At 36.6% G+C, this 22,174-nt stretch overlaps 1 protein-coding gene across 1 annotated transcript in view; it reads right to left on the reverse strand.

Annotated features, from left to right (window-relative positions):
• DUXA (double homeobox A) overlaps nucleotides 1-22,174 on the reverse strand; it is a 43,119-nt gene that overhangs the window by 4,064 nt on the left and 16,881 nt on the right. Inside the window, 1 exon segment of the mRNA XM_012732795.1 lies at nucleotides 11,144-11,260. Coding sequence (XP_012588249.1) covers nucleotides 11,144-11,260 — 117 coding nt within the window.

Here is a 22,174-nt window from a genome sequence, read left to right on the forward strand (position 1 = left end):
CTCATGCGGAAGTGGCTTTAGCTTCTCAGTGCTGTGCTTTAACCCGCTGCGCCACCAGGGAGGGCCCAGTTCCAATTGTTTTAAATTAAACTCTTTATGCACATCTTAAAATCATATAATAACAAAAGCCATAATCAACACACTCCAAAAGAAAAACACTTTTAAGTACACAGCTAGAATACTTTGACATTATAACAGACACTGTGGCAATGGCATAGGGATAAGAATAGAAAAAGGAAACAAAATCACCCATATAGAGAGAAATCTAGTTAATAACAAAACTGATGTGTGGGTCAGTGGGAGAAAATAATTTCAATAAAGCCCCTGAGAGAATTGAAACAGCGAGGGCCCCAATTGAACCTCCAAGTGAGGACACAGCTGGCCAACATGTTGCTCTCCTCCTTTAAAGACATTTAAAACATGTTGGATTCCGGATAGAAGCTATAGGTTAACAAATTTGTGATAGCAAGTTGTTGATTTCTTGAGTTCTTGTTAATCAACAATAGAAAACTAATACAATATTTAATAAACAAATATTTGTGAAAATACAGTATTTTAGATACTGATGTTTGTATAGTGATGTAGCCATTACTTACCTTCTATCACAGCAAAAAAAAAAAAAATGAGTGAACTAACGGGCTTTAAATCACTGAATTAAAAACCTAAGATGTTGTGTTGAAACCAAACTAGTATCATCAACAATTGAAATGGATGAAAACAAGAATAAAGCAAACTAGGAAATTTTTGAAACAAAGAATAGTTGACAACAAGAATATAATAATGGCGCAGAGTCATCCCTGTGTAGTGGTTGCTAATGGTGTCTTACCCAATCTCCTTTACTGCTGTGTGCACACACATTTGCTTTTATGTTTTTACAGTACTTCACAAATGTGTATTTTTCCTTTGACCACTAGATGGCAATCTCTTTACATGTATTGCCAGGTTCACATCTTGCTGCACAGTTATGGAATTGTGTATGCTTTAAATGAATTTTTCTCACTTTTTGAACAGATTAAAATATACTATTTATACTTATAAAGTGTTTCAGTGCATACTAAAAAAATTAGGTTTTAATTATCTAAAAGTTAACTCCTGTATATATTGGTTTCATCACTATACCAACATCACATATCGGCATTATCCCAGCCATTTCCTACCCTAACTAATCCCACCTCACTACTTAAAGGTGGCAGAAATTCCCTCTTACCCAGAAATTTTCTTTTGCTTTTATTCTTGAGTTAAATCTCTAGGCTCGCAAATGATGCCTAGTCTAACCAATGTTCCTCAATACTAGGGAGCTTTCCACCTTCTACCCAAGAATCAGCTCTGCCTTGACCCAAAAACTGTTTCATGCTGAATTAAATTTCCAAAAGTCAGGGTAGTAGGATATTCCTGTGGAAAAACCTGATGGCACATAGCTGTGTCCTAATGATTTTAAATGTCTGAAATAATATCTTTAGGGTTATTGATAAATAAAGTATTAGGGACTTCTTTATTTTTTTAATATTGATTTATTTAGTCATCAAAGAAATCTCAAATCCGTCGCAGCTGTTGTCTCTTTTTTTATTCCTTTCTTTTCAGACTGTTTAACAGCAACAAATCCTCTCTCTTTCACTTTAGTTAGAGGATGACTTCTCTGCCTGACATTACATTTTCAATTTACAATAAACATTATTCAGGGGATGTGTCAAATTTTGGAGAGTCAGAGCTGTTTTTTCTACCAGATCAACTGTGCCTTTTGCTTTTGAACACATAAGGTTTTCAGATTTAAAAACTGAACATTATTTTCAAGGCAAATTACTATGTCAAAAAGTATGTGTGAGTAAATGATAATTTTTCAGTCTTTTCTGAGTAAAACACAGATTATTTATAACTCTGTCTTTGAACCACTCTTTCTTTTTTAGAAGCTCAAAGAAGAAATATTAATCACTCATTTTCTTATTCAGGGAAGGAATCCCGTAAGAGTCTATATAGCCAGTTATAGGGATTTCTGTTTAGAAAAACAAATCTAGTATCTTGATATTCACATCATTTTTTCCTAGTGAAGTTTTATTATTTGTAATTCTGTTACTGTTGTGAACAATAACAAAAACAGTATAAAAGATAGTATGTTTTAAGATTAAACTAGATATCAACCCATATTTAGATACCATTTTTGGAAATTATTAACATTTTCAATTCTTTGTGTTATCTTTAAGGTTAAATATTCTCTTAATTTACATTAACACTTAGGGCTGTAAATGAATTCCAAGGCATGAACTCTGTCTTTGAACCACTCTTTCTTAGAATAGCAGAACTCCAAATGCTGTGCTTGCCAGTCCACAATTTTCTGTGCAACCTCAGCAAGTTAATTATCTCCTTTGTGTGCTTAATCCTCTTACAGAGCAGCCCTCATCCCTTCTGCATGTTATGCCAATCTATGAGGCTGACTGTTTCTCTTTATTCGTTGCATATAGAAAGGGGGAGGGGAGAGAATTAAGAGACTGCAGAGCCTACATTTTGCACTAACCTAAGAAATATGGGTTCAATGTCTTGAGAATTAAAAATGCTTCAGTCCTATAATAACTTCAGAACAGCATTATAATTTAAAAATAAGATTAGCCATTGATATTAAAATGAGCACCAGTTAGCTTTTCAATCATTTTCTTCATCGAGTCAAACTTTAAAAAATAGCACTATCTGTGCCTACTAATTGTTATTTGATGTGAGTGTAACATGAATTTCAAAATAAATGAAATGAAATATTTCTTTTCAAAACATTTCTTGTTTAATTCACTTGAAGAACATTTGTAGAGCACTGAAATGAATGAATAAGACAGTCTTAACTTAGATGCTAGTGAAGGCATCAGAGGAATATCAATTATGATGTTTCCAAAAATCACTTAATGTTATATTCCAGACAGTGTCTTAAACTGGGGGTAGAGCCATAAACAAAGCATAGAAAAATTATGCTTTCATGAAGCTTATATTTTAGCAGAACCAGAGAGTAAATAAACTATCAAGTAATGTATCTGGGGTTACACATGTAATGAGAACTATGGGGAAATAATAGAATATAGATAGACTGATCAAGTCACATTTTGGCAAAGTTATGAAGAAAATAAAGGAGTTAGCCTGGTGGCAAGTATATGAAGAACATTTCAAGGAAAGGAAAAGCCAGGGACCCTTCAAGGCTTGAGTGGAGTGGTCCACATGAGGCCAGGAGGAAATGAAGCAAAGGAGTTAACAGGGTAGATCATGAGCTGAAGAGAGAGTTTTGAACAAAAAGGTGGATGACCTGAAGTTAACAGTGGGGCACAAACTAGGAGGCTGTTGCTCCAGTCCTCAGGGTGGTAGCCATGGAGGTGATAACAAGCAGTCAGATTCTAGATACGTGTTGAATGAAAAGTTGACAGAACATGCTGATGGATTGAATGGACACTGTGTGAAAAAGAATGAAGAACCTTTAAAAATAAAAACAGACTTGCATTAGTTCCTGCTTTCACTGACAGTAAGAAATCCAAAGGTACTGTTAGCATAGAAGTTGAAAAGTGAGTACAGAGTCAAAGTGGGTTTTACAGCAGCCACTCTAGAGGCATCTGGCACCCCCAGCAGGAGACACCCCATCATATCCTCCCCTGGAACTGTTTTCTGCAGTATGTATTTATCATAGAATCTCTTTTCCTGTATGTTTGCATTATTTTAGGTTTCGTATGTTACTCAGAATGACAAGTTGTTTTCTGTGTCTGGATACACAAAAATTTCCCATATAAATTTACAGTTATTTCTTCTTTGCTTTATGCCATTTGCAACAAAGGGACAGTTTCTTAGGAACACAAAACTTTTGGATAGGGAGGGGAACCTTTATTGTATAGTATAAAACATAGCTTCTATTCTATTTTGATTGCAAACAGCAGCTTCCATTAGATTGATTTTTATTTTTCCAAGATCTATTTTCTTGTAGTGTCATTTATCTGTTCATATCTGTCCAGCTAAGTCTTCATCCTATATCAAAACTTTTGCAATTCCAATGGAATACTATTGAGAGCATAGGTATCTAACTTTTGTCAGAAAAGACAATGTAATTTAAAATTCTCACAGATTATTGCTGGAAAGCAAGTGAACCAATTCTTGTTTAATTTTATACCAATACTATATAATAAAAATTAAAAGCCCTTGTTATTTTTTAATATATATTTATTTGTGCATACAGAACTGGGGTACAGAGGCACAAGTGCGGTACGAGGACTCACCAGTGACAGAGCAGGGAGCACAACAGGCCAACTGATGAAGCACACTGCTGAGGGGAGCAGCGGGCGGATCAGGAGAGGTCTGCCACGCCATGTGGATCACCTTTGGGGCAGATCGAACTCATGCAGAAGTGGCTTTAGCTTAGTGCTTTAACCCACTGTGCCACCAGAAAGGGCCTGCATTTAATCCTTTTTAATAAGAGACAGTCACTATAATAGATCCACTATTATTATGCAATATTACTTTTTTTTTAATATTCAATATCTTCATCAGCTTTTTTAAACCAGGACCTCTAGGAAACATAATTTCTTTTGCTGGGCAGTAAGGGATGTAATGTTTCATTTAGAAACACTCACTGAGTACATAAATTGATACTTATTGAAGATTCAGTAGTGAACAGGTTTTGGCTGTCATGGAGAGACAGGCAATAGCAAGCACGTATGTTAACTACATACTTTTTAAAAATGTTAGCAATTAAATGTAAATGAGGCAAAATGTAAACATTTAAAGGAAATAAACTGGATGGTGTAGTAGTTACCCTGGCAGAGGGTGCACAGTACTTCTTTAGAATAAGTCAGATAGAGGTGACATTGATCTAAGATCTGGAAACTGACAAGTAAACTGTCATTTTAATAAATACTCATTTAACACCCACTACGTATAAGCCTGATATTAGGCATTGAGAAGAGTACATTGAGGGCAAAACAGAAAGATGAAAAGACATGGTTCTAGTCATCTAGAATAATAATAAAGCTAGTGAGGAAGGTGGGCACATGTGTTTTAAAGCATCATCCACAGTAAAAACATTAGATTAGAGATAGAAAAAATGGCAGTGTAGTACAGAAATAGAGGGATTGTTTTCTTAAAGTATTTGGAAAGATTTCAGAGATTTCCTTTGCAGGTGAGCTGGCAATAATGACAGTGGCTTATAGTCATGGCCTTTCTGTGTGTCAGGCACCATACTAATAGGATTTACAGGATTACTATCATTTAATCCCACTAACACTGTAAGTCAGATACTATTAATTACTCTCATTTCACAATAAATCGATGAACAGGGATTTAAATAAGTTCATCTAAGTGCAGAGGATACTCTTTACAGTTCCCTTCTACCTAAATAAATGAGTGGGTTAACAATGTTTTTCTGCTTTTGACTTATTCCTTTGGTGTTGTATAACACCTCAATATTAATCATATATTTTTGATTCATGATATAATTCCCAAAATATTTGCTATATGCAAAATTTTTAAAATTATGAGTTAAATGTTATAGCTCCCCAAACTTAAGAATGTACAAGTTATTAGGCTGCAGTACATTGTAGGTATCATAACTTATTGTTGACTAGACAGAACTTCATTTTATTTACTTCACTGAAATTGATACCAGAAAGTAAATATATGTGTATTGAAAAAAAGGGGGAAGTAAATCACTTAAAATTCTTTCCCCAAAAGATCAAGCCAAGAGCACTGAGTTTGTAAATGGATATAGTCAGCCAAAGGGAACTAATAGATAAGGTTGGGACTCTGAATGGGAACCTAGTATGTGTGCATTGAAGTTGGACAAATGGTCTCTTGGGAAATTGAGATGAAAATTTGTGTAATATGTATTTGGTAGAAAATAACAATACTGACACCTTTTATCTTTTCCTTTCCATTTTTTTATGAAACTGTAATATCTTTTGTGACTCTGGAGATGTAAGAGTGCCACATGTTGATTTATTTGTTATTGTATGCCTGTGATAGATGATAGATGACCCCTCAATTATATTCTGCTATGTTTTAGGTAATGATGATGAGTTGAAGATAAGACAATATCAAATTTGAAATGAGATATTGAGTATTAATTTTTAAGACTCTGGTTTAAGTTTACTTAGGTATTGGCTGTAATTCATCCCAATATCTTAAAATTTATGTTCTAAAAGAAATAAATTGAAGAGTGCAGTTCATATTCTAGGAGATTGATGAGCACTTATAAAAATTGAGCTCTCTTAGCAGAAAGGATATAAACTGAGTTAGATTGTCTATTTGACTATCTCACTTTTTTAAGACTTATTCTTTGAAAATAGGTTGGGGAAGATTTATTTTATTTCTTCTTTAAAGACTGGGTACAAAAGATAATATACTGACAGGAGTATAGATTTGACAATCAGCATTAACTTAGATACAACTATGGAATCTAATTTGACATACCACCTGAAATTATATCTATTATATATGTTCTTACATTATGCATATTATCATTATGTGGTACATGCATATTATGTGATGTGTAAACAATACATGATTAGATATATATGTGTACATATAGAATACTTATCAATGTGCCATTTTGTAAATTATTAATACTATATATATAATGATTTGTTGCTAGTATAATGTATAAAAGAAATTTCTTACTGTCTTTAAATGTTTGGGGAGGGATAGATAAAAAGTAGCACCGATTAGAATTAGAAAAACATATAGGTTGTTGTTTGGATTGTGTGGTATTTTAGTTAACATAGCAGATTGTGATTTTCAAAGGCAATTGCAATAAGCATCTCCTATCCACATGCTCTTCAAGACCCTTGTCACTACCCAAGAACTGGGCAGGCCATTGTGACTGGTCCAAATAAGATAGGTCATTAAAAAAGAAAATCATATCAAATTGTTTTTGTGGAGTTCACTAAAAAAATGACTGTGCTATGAAGAAGCTATATTTTAGAACCTACATACTAATGAAGAAAACAATGGAAGCTACAGAAGAAAGCGAGAGGGATGTTTAAGAAAAGACCTATAAAAGAACACAAGGAATCCTGGTATTTGAGCACTGGGTCAGAGAAGTCAGCAAAGTTGGCAAAAAAAAAAAAAATAATAAGCTCTCTGATGGAAATAATATGGAGGCTTCTCAATGCTAAAAATTGGCATCGAGCAATTCCACACTTCATGATCTACCCAAAGAATGCAAAAACTCTCATTGGATGGGATTCATTTGTTGCAGCCCATGTATTTGTTGCAGCCCTATTTAAAATAGCCAAATTATGGGAATAACCTAAATACCCAGGCACAGTTGTGTAGACTAAGAAGACATGGTAAATATATACAACAGAATACTACCCAGCTATAAAAAAATAAATAAATAAAGATAAAATCTTACCATTTGCAACAACATAGATGGACTTGGAGGGGAATATGCCAAGTGAAATAGGTCAAAAAGAGAAATACAAATACTAGATGATTTCACTCATATGAAATATAGAGAAACAAAACAAAGGAACAGACAAAATTAAACAAAAACAAACCCTAGAAATCTGACTGTTGAAGTGAGGATACCAGAGGGGAAGGGGGGCAAAAGGTGGAAGGGGCCCAATGGACTATGATGAAGAATTATAGCTGTCTTGGTGGTACACATGGATGTGGTAACATACATCTGAATAGGTGTGAACCTGCACATCTGGATCTTACACAGCATTGCACACTAACATTGCCTCAATAAACAATAATATCAATCAATCAATCAGTAAAGCAACCTGGCCAAATACAACAAAATAACTCTGTGAAAATTATTGTGCAAATGGAGGTGGGGGCAAGGAGAAGGAGACAGGAGATAGTGCATTAGTGCTGGAGCTTTGTAGAGGGCATGCAAAACACTTGCACATCTTGAGGTGTGAAATTGTGCTCCTAAGCAAGTATTTTGTAAATGAATTGCAGATCAATAAAATTTTTAAGAAAAAATGCAAAAGAAAAAGCTGTCTGGGAAGTAGCAGATTGTACAGAAAGTATGATAACTAAAAATCCAGGGTAAGAGGGTGTTTTGAGTATGAGGCATCTGTCTGATTTGATCGTGTTTTATTTTTGTTAGAAGTGAGAATTAAAAATAAATCAGATAAAGGAGATCAATTGCATGGGGAAAGATAGAACTTGTTATACTTCATTAAACACGAATTTAATGAAATGTATACATGATGTTGATTTTTCTTCTCAGCCCATCACTTCCTGCTGTCTACTGTGCCAGGATGTTGATTTTTAATGATGAACTCCTGAAATTTACTATTAAAATGCAATATTAAATAAAAATTAAAAATAAAGCTCTTGCATAGAAAATTATCATGCAGGGCCCTCCCTGGTGGCACAGTGGATTAAAACACACTAAAGAAGCTAAAGCCACTTGAGCATGAGTTCAATCCCCGCCCTGGAAGTGACCCACATGGTGTGGCAGACCTCTCCTGACCCGCCCACTGCTCCCCCTCAGCAGTGTACTTTGTCGTTCTATCTGTTCTGCTCCCCACTCTGTCTCTGGTGAAGCCTCTCGCTGCCCCTGCACCTCTGGCTTGTACCCCAGTTCTGTGTGCATAAATAAATGAATCTTTAAAAAAAAAAACTTAAAAAGAAAAAAAAAAGATGGAGCTGGAAAAGATCATGCTTAGTGAAATAAGCCAGAAAGAAAAGGAAAAATACCGGATTGTTTCTCTCATAGCAGGAATATAATGGAACAGGTGAGAAAATAATGATAATGAACAGATATATACCAGAGACATTTTGTGGGGACTGAGTGGGGAATGGTATCAAAACAGCAGGGGGAGGGAAGTACCTGGACTATGTTGATGGCACATGGGTGATTTGGTGATGGGAAACCCAAGGGGATTGCAACTGAGATGGGAAAATGCACAAAAATATGTAAAAATAAACTATTACAAAATTTTTTAAAAATCACATTACTGGGCTTTAGGTAAAATCAAACTGATTTTACATGTGAATGATGTAGATAGTGGCATTTATCTCTACCTTGTAAAAATTTACAAGTATAATTGAGAAATAAACTATATGTGTAATGTCATAGCACCAAAAACAACACTATATTTGGGCACATGTGATAGTTCAAAAACAATTCTGAATTATCTAAGTAAGGTGGTTGGAGTTAGGACTCAAGATGTAGTATTTAGAATGACAGAGAGCAGGATAAGTATAGACAGCAGTAAGAGCTTGCGTCACCAACATTCAATACAAAAGCACAAGGAATGAAGATTTACTGGGTCCTGAAAGCCTGTGGGAGATCACCTAATGGAATGTCCTTGAAGAATGGTCTTCTGCTGACTGAATATCTAGATTTCTTTTTGAAATCTGGAAAGGACTGAAATCTGAAACTTGACAAAAAGTTGATTACAAAATCCAAATGTGTTCTACATTAATGAGAGCTGCATTGTTTTAAGCATTTTACTGTCAACGATTAACAATACACTGCTAATAAACTATCAAGTTTGATCAATAATTGACCAATTACTTGACCGTTTTTCATAGAAAAGTTTTATATGTTCCAGACTTTGTTCATAATCCTTAAATCATTTATTATAATTGTGCATAAAAATTTTACAGTCTGATTTACATTTCTTAGCATAGATCCTAACTTTTCATTCATTCTAACTGAAAAAGAATTTTTTCATTCTACCATTTTTCTAATCTTTTCTAGATGCTTAATTTTAGCTCAGACCTGGACTGTGATTCCATGACTTATCTGACCAAGGAAGTCCCACATTTACTGGCTACCTTTCAAAAAATCAACATGTGTTCCTGCTAACACTATTAGTTTCCTGAGCCAAAGGTCATGAATTATAGGCAGAAATAATAACATACTAGATTTCTTAACCACAGTCTAATGCAAAAGAGAAAGTAAACAATGTGAAGAAACAAATCCTTTGAGTAAAGACTAACCATACAATATTTTCTTAAAAGTTAAAGTTTTTCTTGAGGTAACACTGGTTTGCAACACTGTGTATGATTCAGAGGTTTTGGATCACACTCTTCAGAAGTATGTCACTACACAACACCCACCACCAAGATATCCATAGTCCTCCACCATCATCCATTTCTCCTCTAACACTTTGTTCTCCCTCCTCCTCCCTCAATTCAACAGTCATATTTATGGGATTTGTGGGATTTGTATTGTTTTTGTTTTGTATGTTCTGTTATTTTGTTTCCCTATATTCCACATGAGTAAAACCAGCTAGTAGATACTACCATATCTCAAGCAAACAAAGCAATAATTCTTAAATTACATTGATCTTTAGAAGATCCACATCATTAAACCTGAAAACCATAATTGGTTCAATGATTCAGATGCTAGCCTAATAATATTAATCAAATCATTTTATGCTGATTGATTCTAAGCCATACCTTTTTAGAAAGCCTGCTAGAAAATAAAATATATTACTTAGGCTCCTGCATTACCTCTAAGGTCACTCTTATCTATGATTCCAGCTGAGTGATTTGTAACTGTGGGATATTTATTGGAGGTTAATATATCTACCTACTAGAATTTCCTGTAATAAGTCTACCTTTCTACTTACAAAAAAAAATCCTTTGAAATATAAATGTAGGACATCATCTTTTATAGGTATAGCCTACTAAAAATATTATTAATTTATGAGATAAACTGAATTTAGCATTGCTGTAATGATTCAAGATTTTTGAAAATTATAAGATCACTGTTTTGAACATTCTAAGTGTGCAAGTTGGCATATGAAAATATCACCTCTTTTCAAGTAACTATTGTGTTCATCTAGGTATGCTGAGAAGCAGATGCTGAGAATATTAAGTGGGAAAAGATTTTATGACTGCTGTGAGATGGTTGTGCTAAAGAAAATGGGGAGAGAGCTAGAGAAGGCTGGGTAACAGTTCAGACCCTGATGTAAGATGATCCCAAGAGAAGGAGAAAGCTGAGGAGGTTTGGGTGGGAACTAGTTAGACCACAGAACAGTCACCAGAAGACTCAGCAGCGCTCTTGGTTTAGCCAAAGTGGGCTTACGAGCATCCTTTGTCTTCTTAAGCTGATCTACCTTAGTGTTTGTACTGCACCTACTCATTGGCTGAAGTCTCCTGTGAGGTGCAAATCCTTAGTTCATATACTCCAGTCAATCTAAAACTGAGGCCCTTCCTTCACTTTCCCGGCAGTAGGAAGTTTGTCTGATACATTCATTCCCATGGCTGCCACAACCACCAAGTCAGCATCTCCAAACCTGACTTCTTTCCTGATTTTTGCTCCAAGATTATGAACTGCCTATAAGAAAGCCCAGTATGAATTATCTGCTGAAGCATCAAATTTGGTGAATCAGTGTATTCCATATTGAATTTATTAGTTCTGTCCTAAGTCATACCACCATTCTCCCAAAAACCAAGTCAGTCTTTACCTCTTCTCTCCCTTTGCCTTCCAGATCCAAATAACAAATGAATTCTGTTGAGCCATTCTCTACCCCCATTTTCCCCTCATCTCCTTTCTGCACGTCCTCACTGATTTACTGTTGGGCCTTCATCTCCTTTATGGTACATAATCTGAACTGTGTCTTCTCTGCAGGTCCCCCTCACTCTATGTTCTCTCTGATCCATTTTAAGTGCTGCTGCCAGATTACTCTTACATGGTGTTCAAGTGGCAGACATGATTGTTTTATTCCTGTTCTTAAGAAACAAAGATAGGCCCTGTGGCACAGTGGGTTAAAGCACTGAGAAGCTGGCCAGGCCACTTCTGTGCAAGTTCTATCCCTGATCCCTGGTCCCGGAGGTGACCCACAAGGTGCAACAGACCTCTCCTGTCTTGCCCGCTGCTCCCTCGACAGTGTACTTCATCAATCTGCCTTTTCTGCTCCCCACTCTGACTCTAGTGAATCCTTTCACTGCCCCTGTATCTCTTGCCTGCACCCCAGTTGTGTATGCAAAAATAAATAAAACCTTTTAAAAAAGGAAACAAAAATAAGTAACAACACTTCAGTGGCTCCCATTTTCTTACAAAACGAACTATAGCCATAGATTGTCTTTCAAGGACCTCCATGATTTGGCTCCAGTTTAGCTTTTCAGTTTCACCTCCTAAAATTCTTCTAGTACATACTGGTCAGAGTCTTCCAGAGTTACAGCAGGACCCCAGTGGGGCCACATTATATTCAGCTCCCCTACCTCTGGGAACTTTGCTTACTGACTTGCTTTTATTTTTTAAATCATAGCTGTGTTGCTTCCAAACTTTTCATCACAGCTCAAATCTAACTCAGATGTTACTATCTCCCCAAACCCCTTAACTTGAAGTATCCTGTTTTGCTGGCATTTGATTGCATATAAAATATGCCTCTACTTTATAATTAGATCTGTGGTAGTGGGGAACAAGTGCACATTACCAAACGTGGATTGAAATTGGCTTTGTGAGGAAAGATGTATTATTTTGTTCATCTGAATACTGAATGCTGAAATACAGCAGGAAGGCATAAATTCTGAATAAGAAGTACTCTTAACCTTTAGCCCTGAAAAATGTAAATTATAAGTTTCAAAAGAAATGTTTTGGTGCCATGGGATACTGGAATATTGCAGGCACCACCCAGCAAATTTATTAGTAATTGGACATCATATAATGCAGTAAAGTAAATGCCACTATAGTATCTCGGGGGTAATTTAAATACCAAGCCACCGTACAAAATAAGTGCAGTGAATTATTATTATACAGATAGCCAAAGTACATACAGGAAATCATATTTCATTGTGAGCCAGTGCAAAACCCAAGCACAATAACAAACCTTCATGTTTATACATGAAGTTAATGTTCATTGACTCTGCCTAGAGAAAAATGGTTTTAAAAAACATAAATACATACATTAGCTTGCGTAGGATGTTACAGCAATGCCTTTGTTTGCTATGGTTTATGTTAGTAATATATTTAAATGTGAAGTGTTTGAGGCATAACTGAAACCCTACTTTAGATCAGCATATAGTCTATGATTTTTAAATTTTGCTCCTGGTGGATGTCAATAGGTGGTAAATACAAAAACTGTAATTTTGTTTCCTTCCTTTAAATCCCCACAGCACATCCCCATACATCTCTTACAGCTGTACCTATTCAACCTGCTGTTGTGATCTTCATTGAATTCCACTGGACTACAAGATTGAGAGTAGAAGGTCTGCTGATTCAGTTTTATGTCCTCACAGTTATTTGCACTTGGATGAATGAAAGGAATCAGACCAACTGAATAGGCAATCAGGCGAAATAGAAGGCAAAGTAGAGGTTTATCAGACTAGGAGGGAAATAAAGCACTAGAGGCTAAGAGAAGAGCATGTGGGAAGGTGCCAGAGAAGTGTGTTCTGTAGAGGGAGGAACTGAGAAAAGAAGCTAAACTAGTAGAAGCCAAGTCATTAAATACGGCAGGAAGGCTAACAATTTGGACCTTATTCTTGAGGCGTGGGAAATCATGGAAACAAAAGGGTGAGACTTGTATTTAAGAAAGGTCACTGTGGCTGCATGGAGGTTGGCTGCGGGGCAGGGATGCCGATGAGGAGGCTGTTACCACATGTCAAACACGACAGCATTAGGTTTGGTCCTGAAGCAAAAACCAAGAGAATGAAGCAAAGGAGAGGATCCAATAAGTATGTGGGAAGTTTAAGTGAGAGGTGTTGGAAGGTGGGAGTCTAAGTCGACTTACGTATTCAAGTGGAGATGCCGCCGTGGCCTGCAGCTCTTTAGGTAGAGAAGGGTTCTGTATGGGAACTGCGAAGTGGGAAAATAATGGTACTCATAAAACGAAAAGAAGAAATTTGACGCAAGCGAGTTGGAGAAATGAGAAAGTTGTTTATAATACTGTATTTTGTCATTATCCTTCCATAGCTTGGATCATCAGTCTCCCCTTTCATTGTTCAAACCTGTTAGATGAAAAGAACTTTTCTTTTCACACATAACTCTCTCTTGTCTGTTGTAACCTTGCTGAAATCAGCATGTAGCAAGCTGACACTTTCTTTACTTAAAAGAGTAAATTTTAAATGCCCTACTTTCGATCATAATACTCGGAATCCAAAATGGTCAAGATCACTTAAAATTTTAAGCACTAAAAGGCTAAGGTAGCAGACAAATGTGTATGTGAGAATCATTTATTTTTGTAAGTAATAAGAAACCATTTCTGAGGCAGTACAAAGAAATCTCAAGTAATACCAATTCAATACCTAGTTTCTGTTGTAAGAGAAAGTGGGAAATGTTAAACTATAGGAATAGTTCTAAATTTCCAACAATACAAATGGGCTTTGGGATGTTTCCCTAAACCTTGGAACAGAGATTTAATTTCTCTATGACACAGAGGCCAGGATTTAAGCATTTTAAGTATCAACCCAGAGATCATCACATATAGATGACAAACACATTCACAGCTGCCAAGTTTTATGATTCAGTCATGAGAGAATTTGTTGAAACCTTTCCCATGATCTCAGTATCTTCAGACTACAGTAAAGGAAAGGCTGAGAACTTGCAGAATCACAAACTTCTAGAATAATTTAACATATGAGGTACTAAAATTCTCTCTTGAAATCTCTGTACTGTAATCTGAGATGTGTAAGTAAAGTGTATTGATCTTTATTCTCTTTGTATTGACTCCTGGATCATCGCAGATGTCCAAATGATAGCTTGACTTTGCTTTTCCAATGTCCTGGATGGTGAACATTTTTTCTTACAAATGCTACCTGGTCTCATTGAGAGTGGTAGCAGAAAATCTATATTTCAGAGACTCATGAGGAAATACGTCCTATAAATACTTAGCATCGTCTATATTCCAGGCACTGTACTGCATTTTCACTTTTAATTAATTAAAATGGCTCAGCTCACACCAGTTCCACATGTGAAAGGCCTATTCATTTTCTATTGCTGTGTAACAAATTACAACTCATTTCACAGCTTAAAACACCACCAACTTCTGAGTTCACTGTTTTGTGATCAGAAATCTGGGCATGATGGGATTCGATTCTCAGTTCAGAGTCTCATTTAGCTAAAATTATGGGCTCAGCCAGACTGTGTTCTCATCTAGACCCCAGGATTCTTTTCCAAATAGAATTGTGGTTTTAAAAATGAGGTTTACATTTTCTTTCTGGCTGCCAGCAGGGAACTGCTCTTAGCTCATACAAACTTCCTACAGTCTCTGCAAAATGGTTCCTTTCATCTTCAGGGCCAGCAGTGAAGACTACCCCTCTGTTTACTACTCCTCACACTTCAGATATCTCATGAAAGATCCTAGTCCCTCTTACAGGATTACTTGATTAGGTTAGGACAACCTAGGATAATCTCCCCCCTGTTTTAAGGTAAACTGAATTGAGATCATGGTATCTGCAAAATCTCTTCCAGCAGCACCTACATTAATGTTTGACTGAAATCTGGAAGCTATGTATACTCTAGAGACCAGGGAATCTTGAACACAATCTTATAATTAAATATGTCAGTCTCAAAAGTCCGCAAAGTGTCAGGTAGTTTGCATTGTTATCTGGACGCCTGACCAGGGAAGAATGTGTTTCCTGTTTCACACCTGTTTCAGTTTATTGATAGAAACCATTTCTTTGTGGCTATATGACCACCTTGAACTTTTGTTAGCTGTTGGTAGAAACCTCTCACCAGTCCATGCCATGTAACTTTCTGCATAGGCATTTCAAAACAGAATCATATCATGGGAGTGATATCCTATTATCATCCAAGTCATTAAATGCGACAGGAAGGCTAACAATTTGGACTTTATTCTTGGGGTGTGGGAAATCTCTGGGTTAGAGGCAAGTTAACAACTTCTGCCCCATGCTTCAGGGAATGAAATTATGTAAGAACATGACTTGCATAAAGTATTAAAAGAAACAAATTTCATGCTTTATGCTGTCACCTTATGTTGGATTAGCTACAAAGTCTATGGCTAAAGCGACTACGGAAGAAGTTCAGATTGAAGTAGTGTTTAGAGTTCTGTGGACAGGGTCTGCAGGCAGCCTTAGGTATTTTGAGTGTACAGTAGTTAGTAGTTGCCAACAGGATGTCAACCCAAATAAAGATAAGGGCATCCCAGACTCCAGTCCTGCTATCAAATTGTCTGTGTTTGGATTGTTAAACTTTACCTCTCTGTGCCTCACTTTCTTCTTACAAAATGAATATGATAGTACCCCCCCCAACGGGTCATTATGAAGATTAAGGAGACACCATTTAAAATGGAAACTGACATACAATAAATACTCAAATTAGACATTATTTTATATTCTTTATTCCCTCTTGATGAAGTGTATTCTTTTTTTACATATTTAGTTTGTTTGTCAAATGTCACTTTATTAAGACATTTTCCTTTCTAGTTAGTGGACTGGACATTCATGCACTGCCAATGGCCATAGACATTGCAGTCAACTGAGCAATCCCAGGATCACTTTTTTTTTTTTAAGATTTATTTCATTTATTTATGCATACGATAGCTGGTGTACAGGCCAGTAGTAGAGGGGGGTGAGAGGATTCACCAGAGACAGAGTGGGGAGCAGAACAGGCAGATATACTGAAATATACTGCTGAGGGGAGCAGCAGGCAGGTCAGGAGAGGTCTGCTGCACCATGTGGGTCACTTCCCTGGCTGGGGATTGAACTTGTGCTGCAGTGCCTGTGGATAGCTTCATAGTGCTATGCCACCAGGTAGATCCCCAGGATCATTTTAATGGTTCCAGTGAGTTCTTTAATTAAAAATGGGTGCCCCCTCTGTAAGGCTACCTGACAATTTCATCAAAAGTAATCTTTCCACTGTGCATGTTTTTCTGCTACTTTCTGTCTCTTGGTGACTCCTTAGGACTTTGATGAGGGTAGAGGCTGAAAGTACATCAGTGTGGGGCTGTCTATTCTGAATCTTTGGTCTTTGTCACTGACCTCCTCAGATCTTTCTAGTCGCTGGCTGCTTTTGCAATGTCATCATTTTGCAGTGTTTTGGAGACAGAGCCAGAAGACTGCTTTTGGAGATCAGAGAAGACATGGTTCTGCTCCTCTACAGGTGCTCCTCAACTATACAACTTTGGGGTGAACTATTAGAGTTGAACTTTGGTGGCCTGGTTGAGGCAGCTGGTATCAGATAAGCCTGGATTTGGAAGAACCTCCTCTGACCTGAAAGGCAAAGGTTCAAAATCTATTCTAAAACCTGAATGTTTCTCTTGTTGTGAAGATTTTGGTATAGCCTCTCCAGTCTTCTCAACTTTAGAGTGTCCCTGTACTACTTTTCATAGACTTGGTAAGGTAGTCCAAACTTATTCTTTCCTTACAAATTATGATGCTGATTATACTTTGGTTGAGATTTATTTCCAAACTGTTAATAAGTCTTTTGAGGAAAATGAACATTGATGTAAGTTTCAATAATGTGTGTCTTGTTCTTTACCTAAGATGGAGTGGTAGACTATGGTTAAGGGTGATAAAATGAAGTAAGTATTGCTGGTAAAGGGGAGTATATGTATATAGAGAGAGAGGAAGAGGGAGAGGGGAAGGGAGACTTTGTGGCTCTGTGTATATGTGATTATTGGTCACATAATCAAACATCCCAGGAATTTACAGTCCATATTTATGAAGGGAAATGTAATCAAATTTACTGAATTTAGCAATTCTGTCCTCAGTTCTATACCAAACTATAAAGGAACAAAGATGAGATAAACTTCATTTCCTATTCTGGGACTTACAGTGTTGCTAAGGAAACAAAACTCATACATATTAGCAGACATAAGGTGGCCTATGCATTAGAATTAGATAAATGTATATAGGGAATAAGTGATACAAGAAATCAAAGGAGAAGATAGAATATGGTGGACTTGCTAGAGAGGCTGGAGATCGGTTTGGATTATAAGTAGTAGGTTATGAAGAGATAGATTCCAGTGAAATACACATTCAAGGATGGGAAATATTTTGAGCACTTGTTTTCTGTCAAGACTGATTCTAATGTCTTCACAGGACAACAAGGAGAGCAGAGTGAAGGATTTACATTAGGAAAAGAGCAGTAAAGCATTTATTCAACCTAATACTTATGAGTTTATCATTACTTTTATTTGGTCACATTTCACATTTATGGGATGTTAAAATATCCATTTTAAATACAGAACACAAAATGCCAAAAATGTGAAGTGACTTGTCATATCTATATCATACCAGAGTGTTAACTTGTTTTCCATTAATCTAGTTTTTTTTTTTTTTTGGTCTGTCTGTTTTAAACAGAATACTCTATTGTGAATTTTTTCATTACTTTACAGTTTAAGAAAATTATGACTCAACTTACATGTAATTGCAGATGGAAGACTCAAGACAACAAAACAGGATATTAATTTCTCATCGAATTAAAAGATACCTCAAAGTATACAATGCTTTATCATTTTTTATAGTTATGTAAGTTAAAAAAGTACTTTTGAAGTCACTGTTTTCAGATTCCCACAAACCGTTGAATAGAAAGCAGGATTTATAGGTAGCTACATTCTACTGTAATAACCTATCTACAAAGTGATATTTCACTATATGTAATGGGAGAATATATTTTAAGTGGCTATTTATAAATCACATTAAATCATACAAGGTAATACTATTAGTTGAGAAAGCTAGTAATTGAATGTTATCCAATGTTTTATGGTCTTACCATGTTTCACAGTCTCTCAGAAACCAATTTTATGCAATGAACTGTTGGAGTAAATAGAAATATAGTTAGAAATTCTTATAAGCTAAAATCTACTTCTGCCAGCTATAAATTCTTTGTCTAGTAAATACAAGCTCATCCAGCCCTCATAAAGTAGGGCACTGCACTTCTCATCTCTTTCAGTGCATCCCGAATGCCTTTCCTTTTTCACTGAAAAATAATTGTACTCATAAATTCTCTCTGAATTCCCAAGAGCCATCGTGAAAACTGTCTGCAGAGTATCTATTCCTATAGATAGCCCTGAGATCATCATTGATTTCAACATTGAATAAGTGAGTTTGATCTTCCCTTTTAAACACTTAAGGCTACAAAAATGCAACCTCAAGAAAAAGGGAGAAGAAAAATTAGGTATGGGTGCAGAATCCAAACTTATGTTTCATTGTCGTAGCAAATAGACTAATTGTCATTTGAAATCTATCTCTTTTTTCGAGTCAGAGAAGAGAGCAGGGTGTAGGTGGAGCTGGAAGATCACCTGGTCTTTATTGTAGGTGTGTAGACATGCACTACTCAAGGACACCTGGCAGGTGAGGTTGAGCTCAGCCCTCACTTGGCTTGCCAATATGTGCATGTATATCCATGAGGATCTGTCTGCTTGGATGAAGAGGAGTCTTTTTTCTCTTTCACACCAAAGCTGCATGAACTGGCTTTGGGTCTGCTAAAAAGATCACTCTACCAGTCCCCCAAACAAATACATTATCTGTCCTTGAACAGTCTTGAACCCTGTATTAAATAATTGCCTTCTCACTGTTTGTCCTAGTGAAACCTATACCTTCCTTTTCTCTGTGTGAAAATCATGTGAAGAAGAAAATTCTCAACAGATTTGAAGACAACTTTCAGTTCTCTTTAGTAGAGAAGAAAGGATTTCTGTTTCTCAAAAGGATGATGTTTATGTTACATCTCCCTTTCATGTCATTTTTTTTTTAGAAAATTTATTTATGCATACAGAACTGGGGTCCAAGCCAAAGGTGCTGGGTCAGTGAAAGGATTCATCAGAGACAGAGTGGGGAGCAGAACAGGCAGATCGACAAAGTACACTACTGAGGGGAGCAGCAGGCTGATCAGGAGAGGTCTGCTGTGCCATGTGGGTAACCTCCAGGGTGGGGATCGAACTCGCACTGAAGTGGTTGAGGCTAGCTGGCAGTGCTAGCTTACCCTTTGCACCACCAGGGAGGGCCCACCTATTTACTTCTATCACAATTTTCATCATCTTTTTCTAGTAAGGTACCATTCCTTTTCCCTAGTGTCAGAAATAGTCCTAGAATATAAGGATAATATTTTCCAAATTTGTGTGGTTAATAAGTTGCAGGCCCAAGCACAACATGTTGTTCTAGCCATTCTTTTGGATGGAATGTGCTGGTGGGTTTCTGCTGGTATTTTTGTTCATCATAGTCCCTCTATCTTAATTGATTTTCCCATTCCTTTGACCTTGTAAAATCTAATCTGTCTTATAATTTCTAAGTCAAGTGCTTTTTCCTGAAATAGGAGGTTTTTACTTCCTCTCAGAATATGTACTATAGACTAGAAACAAGCTGAGGCAGGATGACAACTGGAAGGCCAAGTGACTATAAGCCCAAATGCCAAGGTTCCCAGAACATGTGTAGCAGGCCAAGAGGTTGGGCAGGTGCATAGACCACCTCCAGTATGTTAAAACTAAGATTGTTGAGCATGTGGGAAAGCAGGTCTCATTTAGGGTATTGAGACCAGAATTAAAAAAAAAAAAAAAATCCAAGGGTAAACATGGAGTATAGCAGGCTAGAAAATTTTTTTGAAGTCCTTATCTAGCTCTAGATGAAACGTTTGTTTCTTAAAGAGTGACAACTTGGGAGGTAGTTTCAGATTTTCAGACCTCAGTTTTGCCTTCTCTTGTACTAGCCATCACACTGTACTTTCAGAGTGATCCTCTGCCTTACAGGCCTGGAAGCTTCTTGAAGGTAGACCCCATGGCTTACTCTTGTTCATCTCACCTACAAGGTCTAGTGAAGTGTTTGAAGTGTTTCTTTTTTTTTTTTTAATCTAGATACCAACAAATCATTCTTGAATTATAGTTTTAAAGACCAGTTGAGTTACCAGAAATTATTAAGAATTTAACATACACATGTTGAAATTGTGGACTTGCAGAACATCCAGAGGAAATATCCAGAAACGAGTTGGACTTGAAAGACTCAAGATCCAGAGGGAGTGGATGAATGCACAGCTATATTTGGATATCTGTATGTCTGTAAAAGGCAAAGATGCTTTTATAGAAATAATAGACCTCTAAGTTGAGAATTAAGGTGGACTTATTTATTCAGCCAACATTTACTAATCAGATATTCTGAACACTGAGCTATGTAATGAAAAGATATATTGTATTATACATAACATATTGTATTATACAAAACTACGGGAATAAGAAATAACCTTTACCATCCAAGGTCTTGAACCCTTGACCTATCTGGTGGTCTAGGGGTTAAGTCTAAGTGCTGTCACCACTATGGCCAGTGTTCGACCCTTGGCCAGTGAGCTGACCCACAAGGCTCAGTAGACCTCTCCTGTCTTTCCCACTGCATCCCTCACAGTGTATTTCAGTAGATCTGCCTGTTCTGCTCCCCACTCTGTCTCTGGTGAAGAGACATCTGCCCTGCACCTTGGCCTTCACCCCAGTTCTTATATGCACAAAAAAAAAAACTTCTTCAACCCTCTACAGGTGGTGACAGGTTTGTGGCACAGGCTTCCTATGATTGTAACATGTAGGAAGTAGGGAAAGAAGTCTGTATATTCAACAAAGTAGGTGTGAGAATACTTTTGAAAAATGAAGCCCAAAGGAAGACAATTGTACTGTCCTATAATGAGGTCATTGATCATCTCTGAAAATACTATTCAGAGCAGAAGTAAGGCAAATCTACATAGTATTTGTTATACTGGTTATGCAATGATCCAGAAAGTACATTACATTTTTGTATTTTAGTAAGTCTTTTATCATTATTAGGTGTAACGCATGCTAGGAAACCTCCATGTCTCTTTTTCTTCATAGGGTGTTATTTTTTCAATCAAATGAGATAATCAGGAATCTAAATGTTTTATTTGATATTCATCTATAAAGATTGGGTTTTAATGGCCATATCTGTCTACATCAGGCTCCAGAATCCTATGAGTGAATTGCTGGGAGGAAGATTGGTGGTTAGCAAGTATGATAAGTTTATCTCCTGAGTCTCATTCTTTCTTTACGGTGAAGTGCCTTTCATCAGTATAGTTGTAGACATCTAGAGAAGATTACTTAGTAAAATCATTGCAAGGCAATCATCACATTTAAAAATTTGGATTAAATATTAACAATCCATTTGGCCCCCTCAAGTTTTATCCCAGTGTTCTTTATGTTGCTGCTGATAGCTTACAGTTTCCGCATTTTTTTAAATGAAAAGGAAGTTCTCCTGAGGGTACCAGAGGGAGAGGGTGAGATGGGAACACTGAGGGAGGAATGGACCTAATGAACTATGATGGAGGATTATTGTTGTTTTGGTGATGGGTGTGGTGTGGTGA

Source organism: Condylura cristata, unplaced genomic scaffold (assembly GCF_000260355.1).
Source record: "Condylura cristata isolate star-nosed mole 26May11 unplaced genomic scaffold, ConCri1.0 scaffold00036, whole genome shotgun sequence".
NCBI lineage: Eukaryota > Metazoa > Chordata > Mammalia > Eulipotyphla > Talpidae > Condylura > Condylura cristata.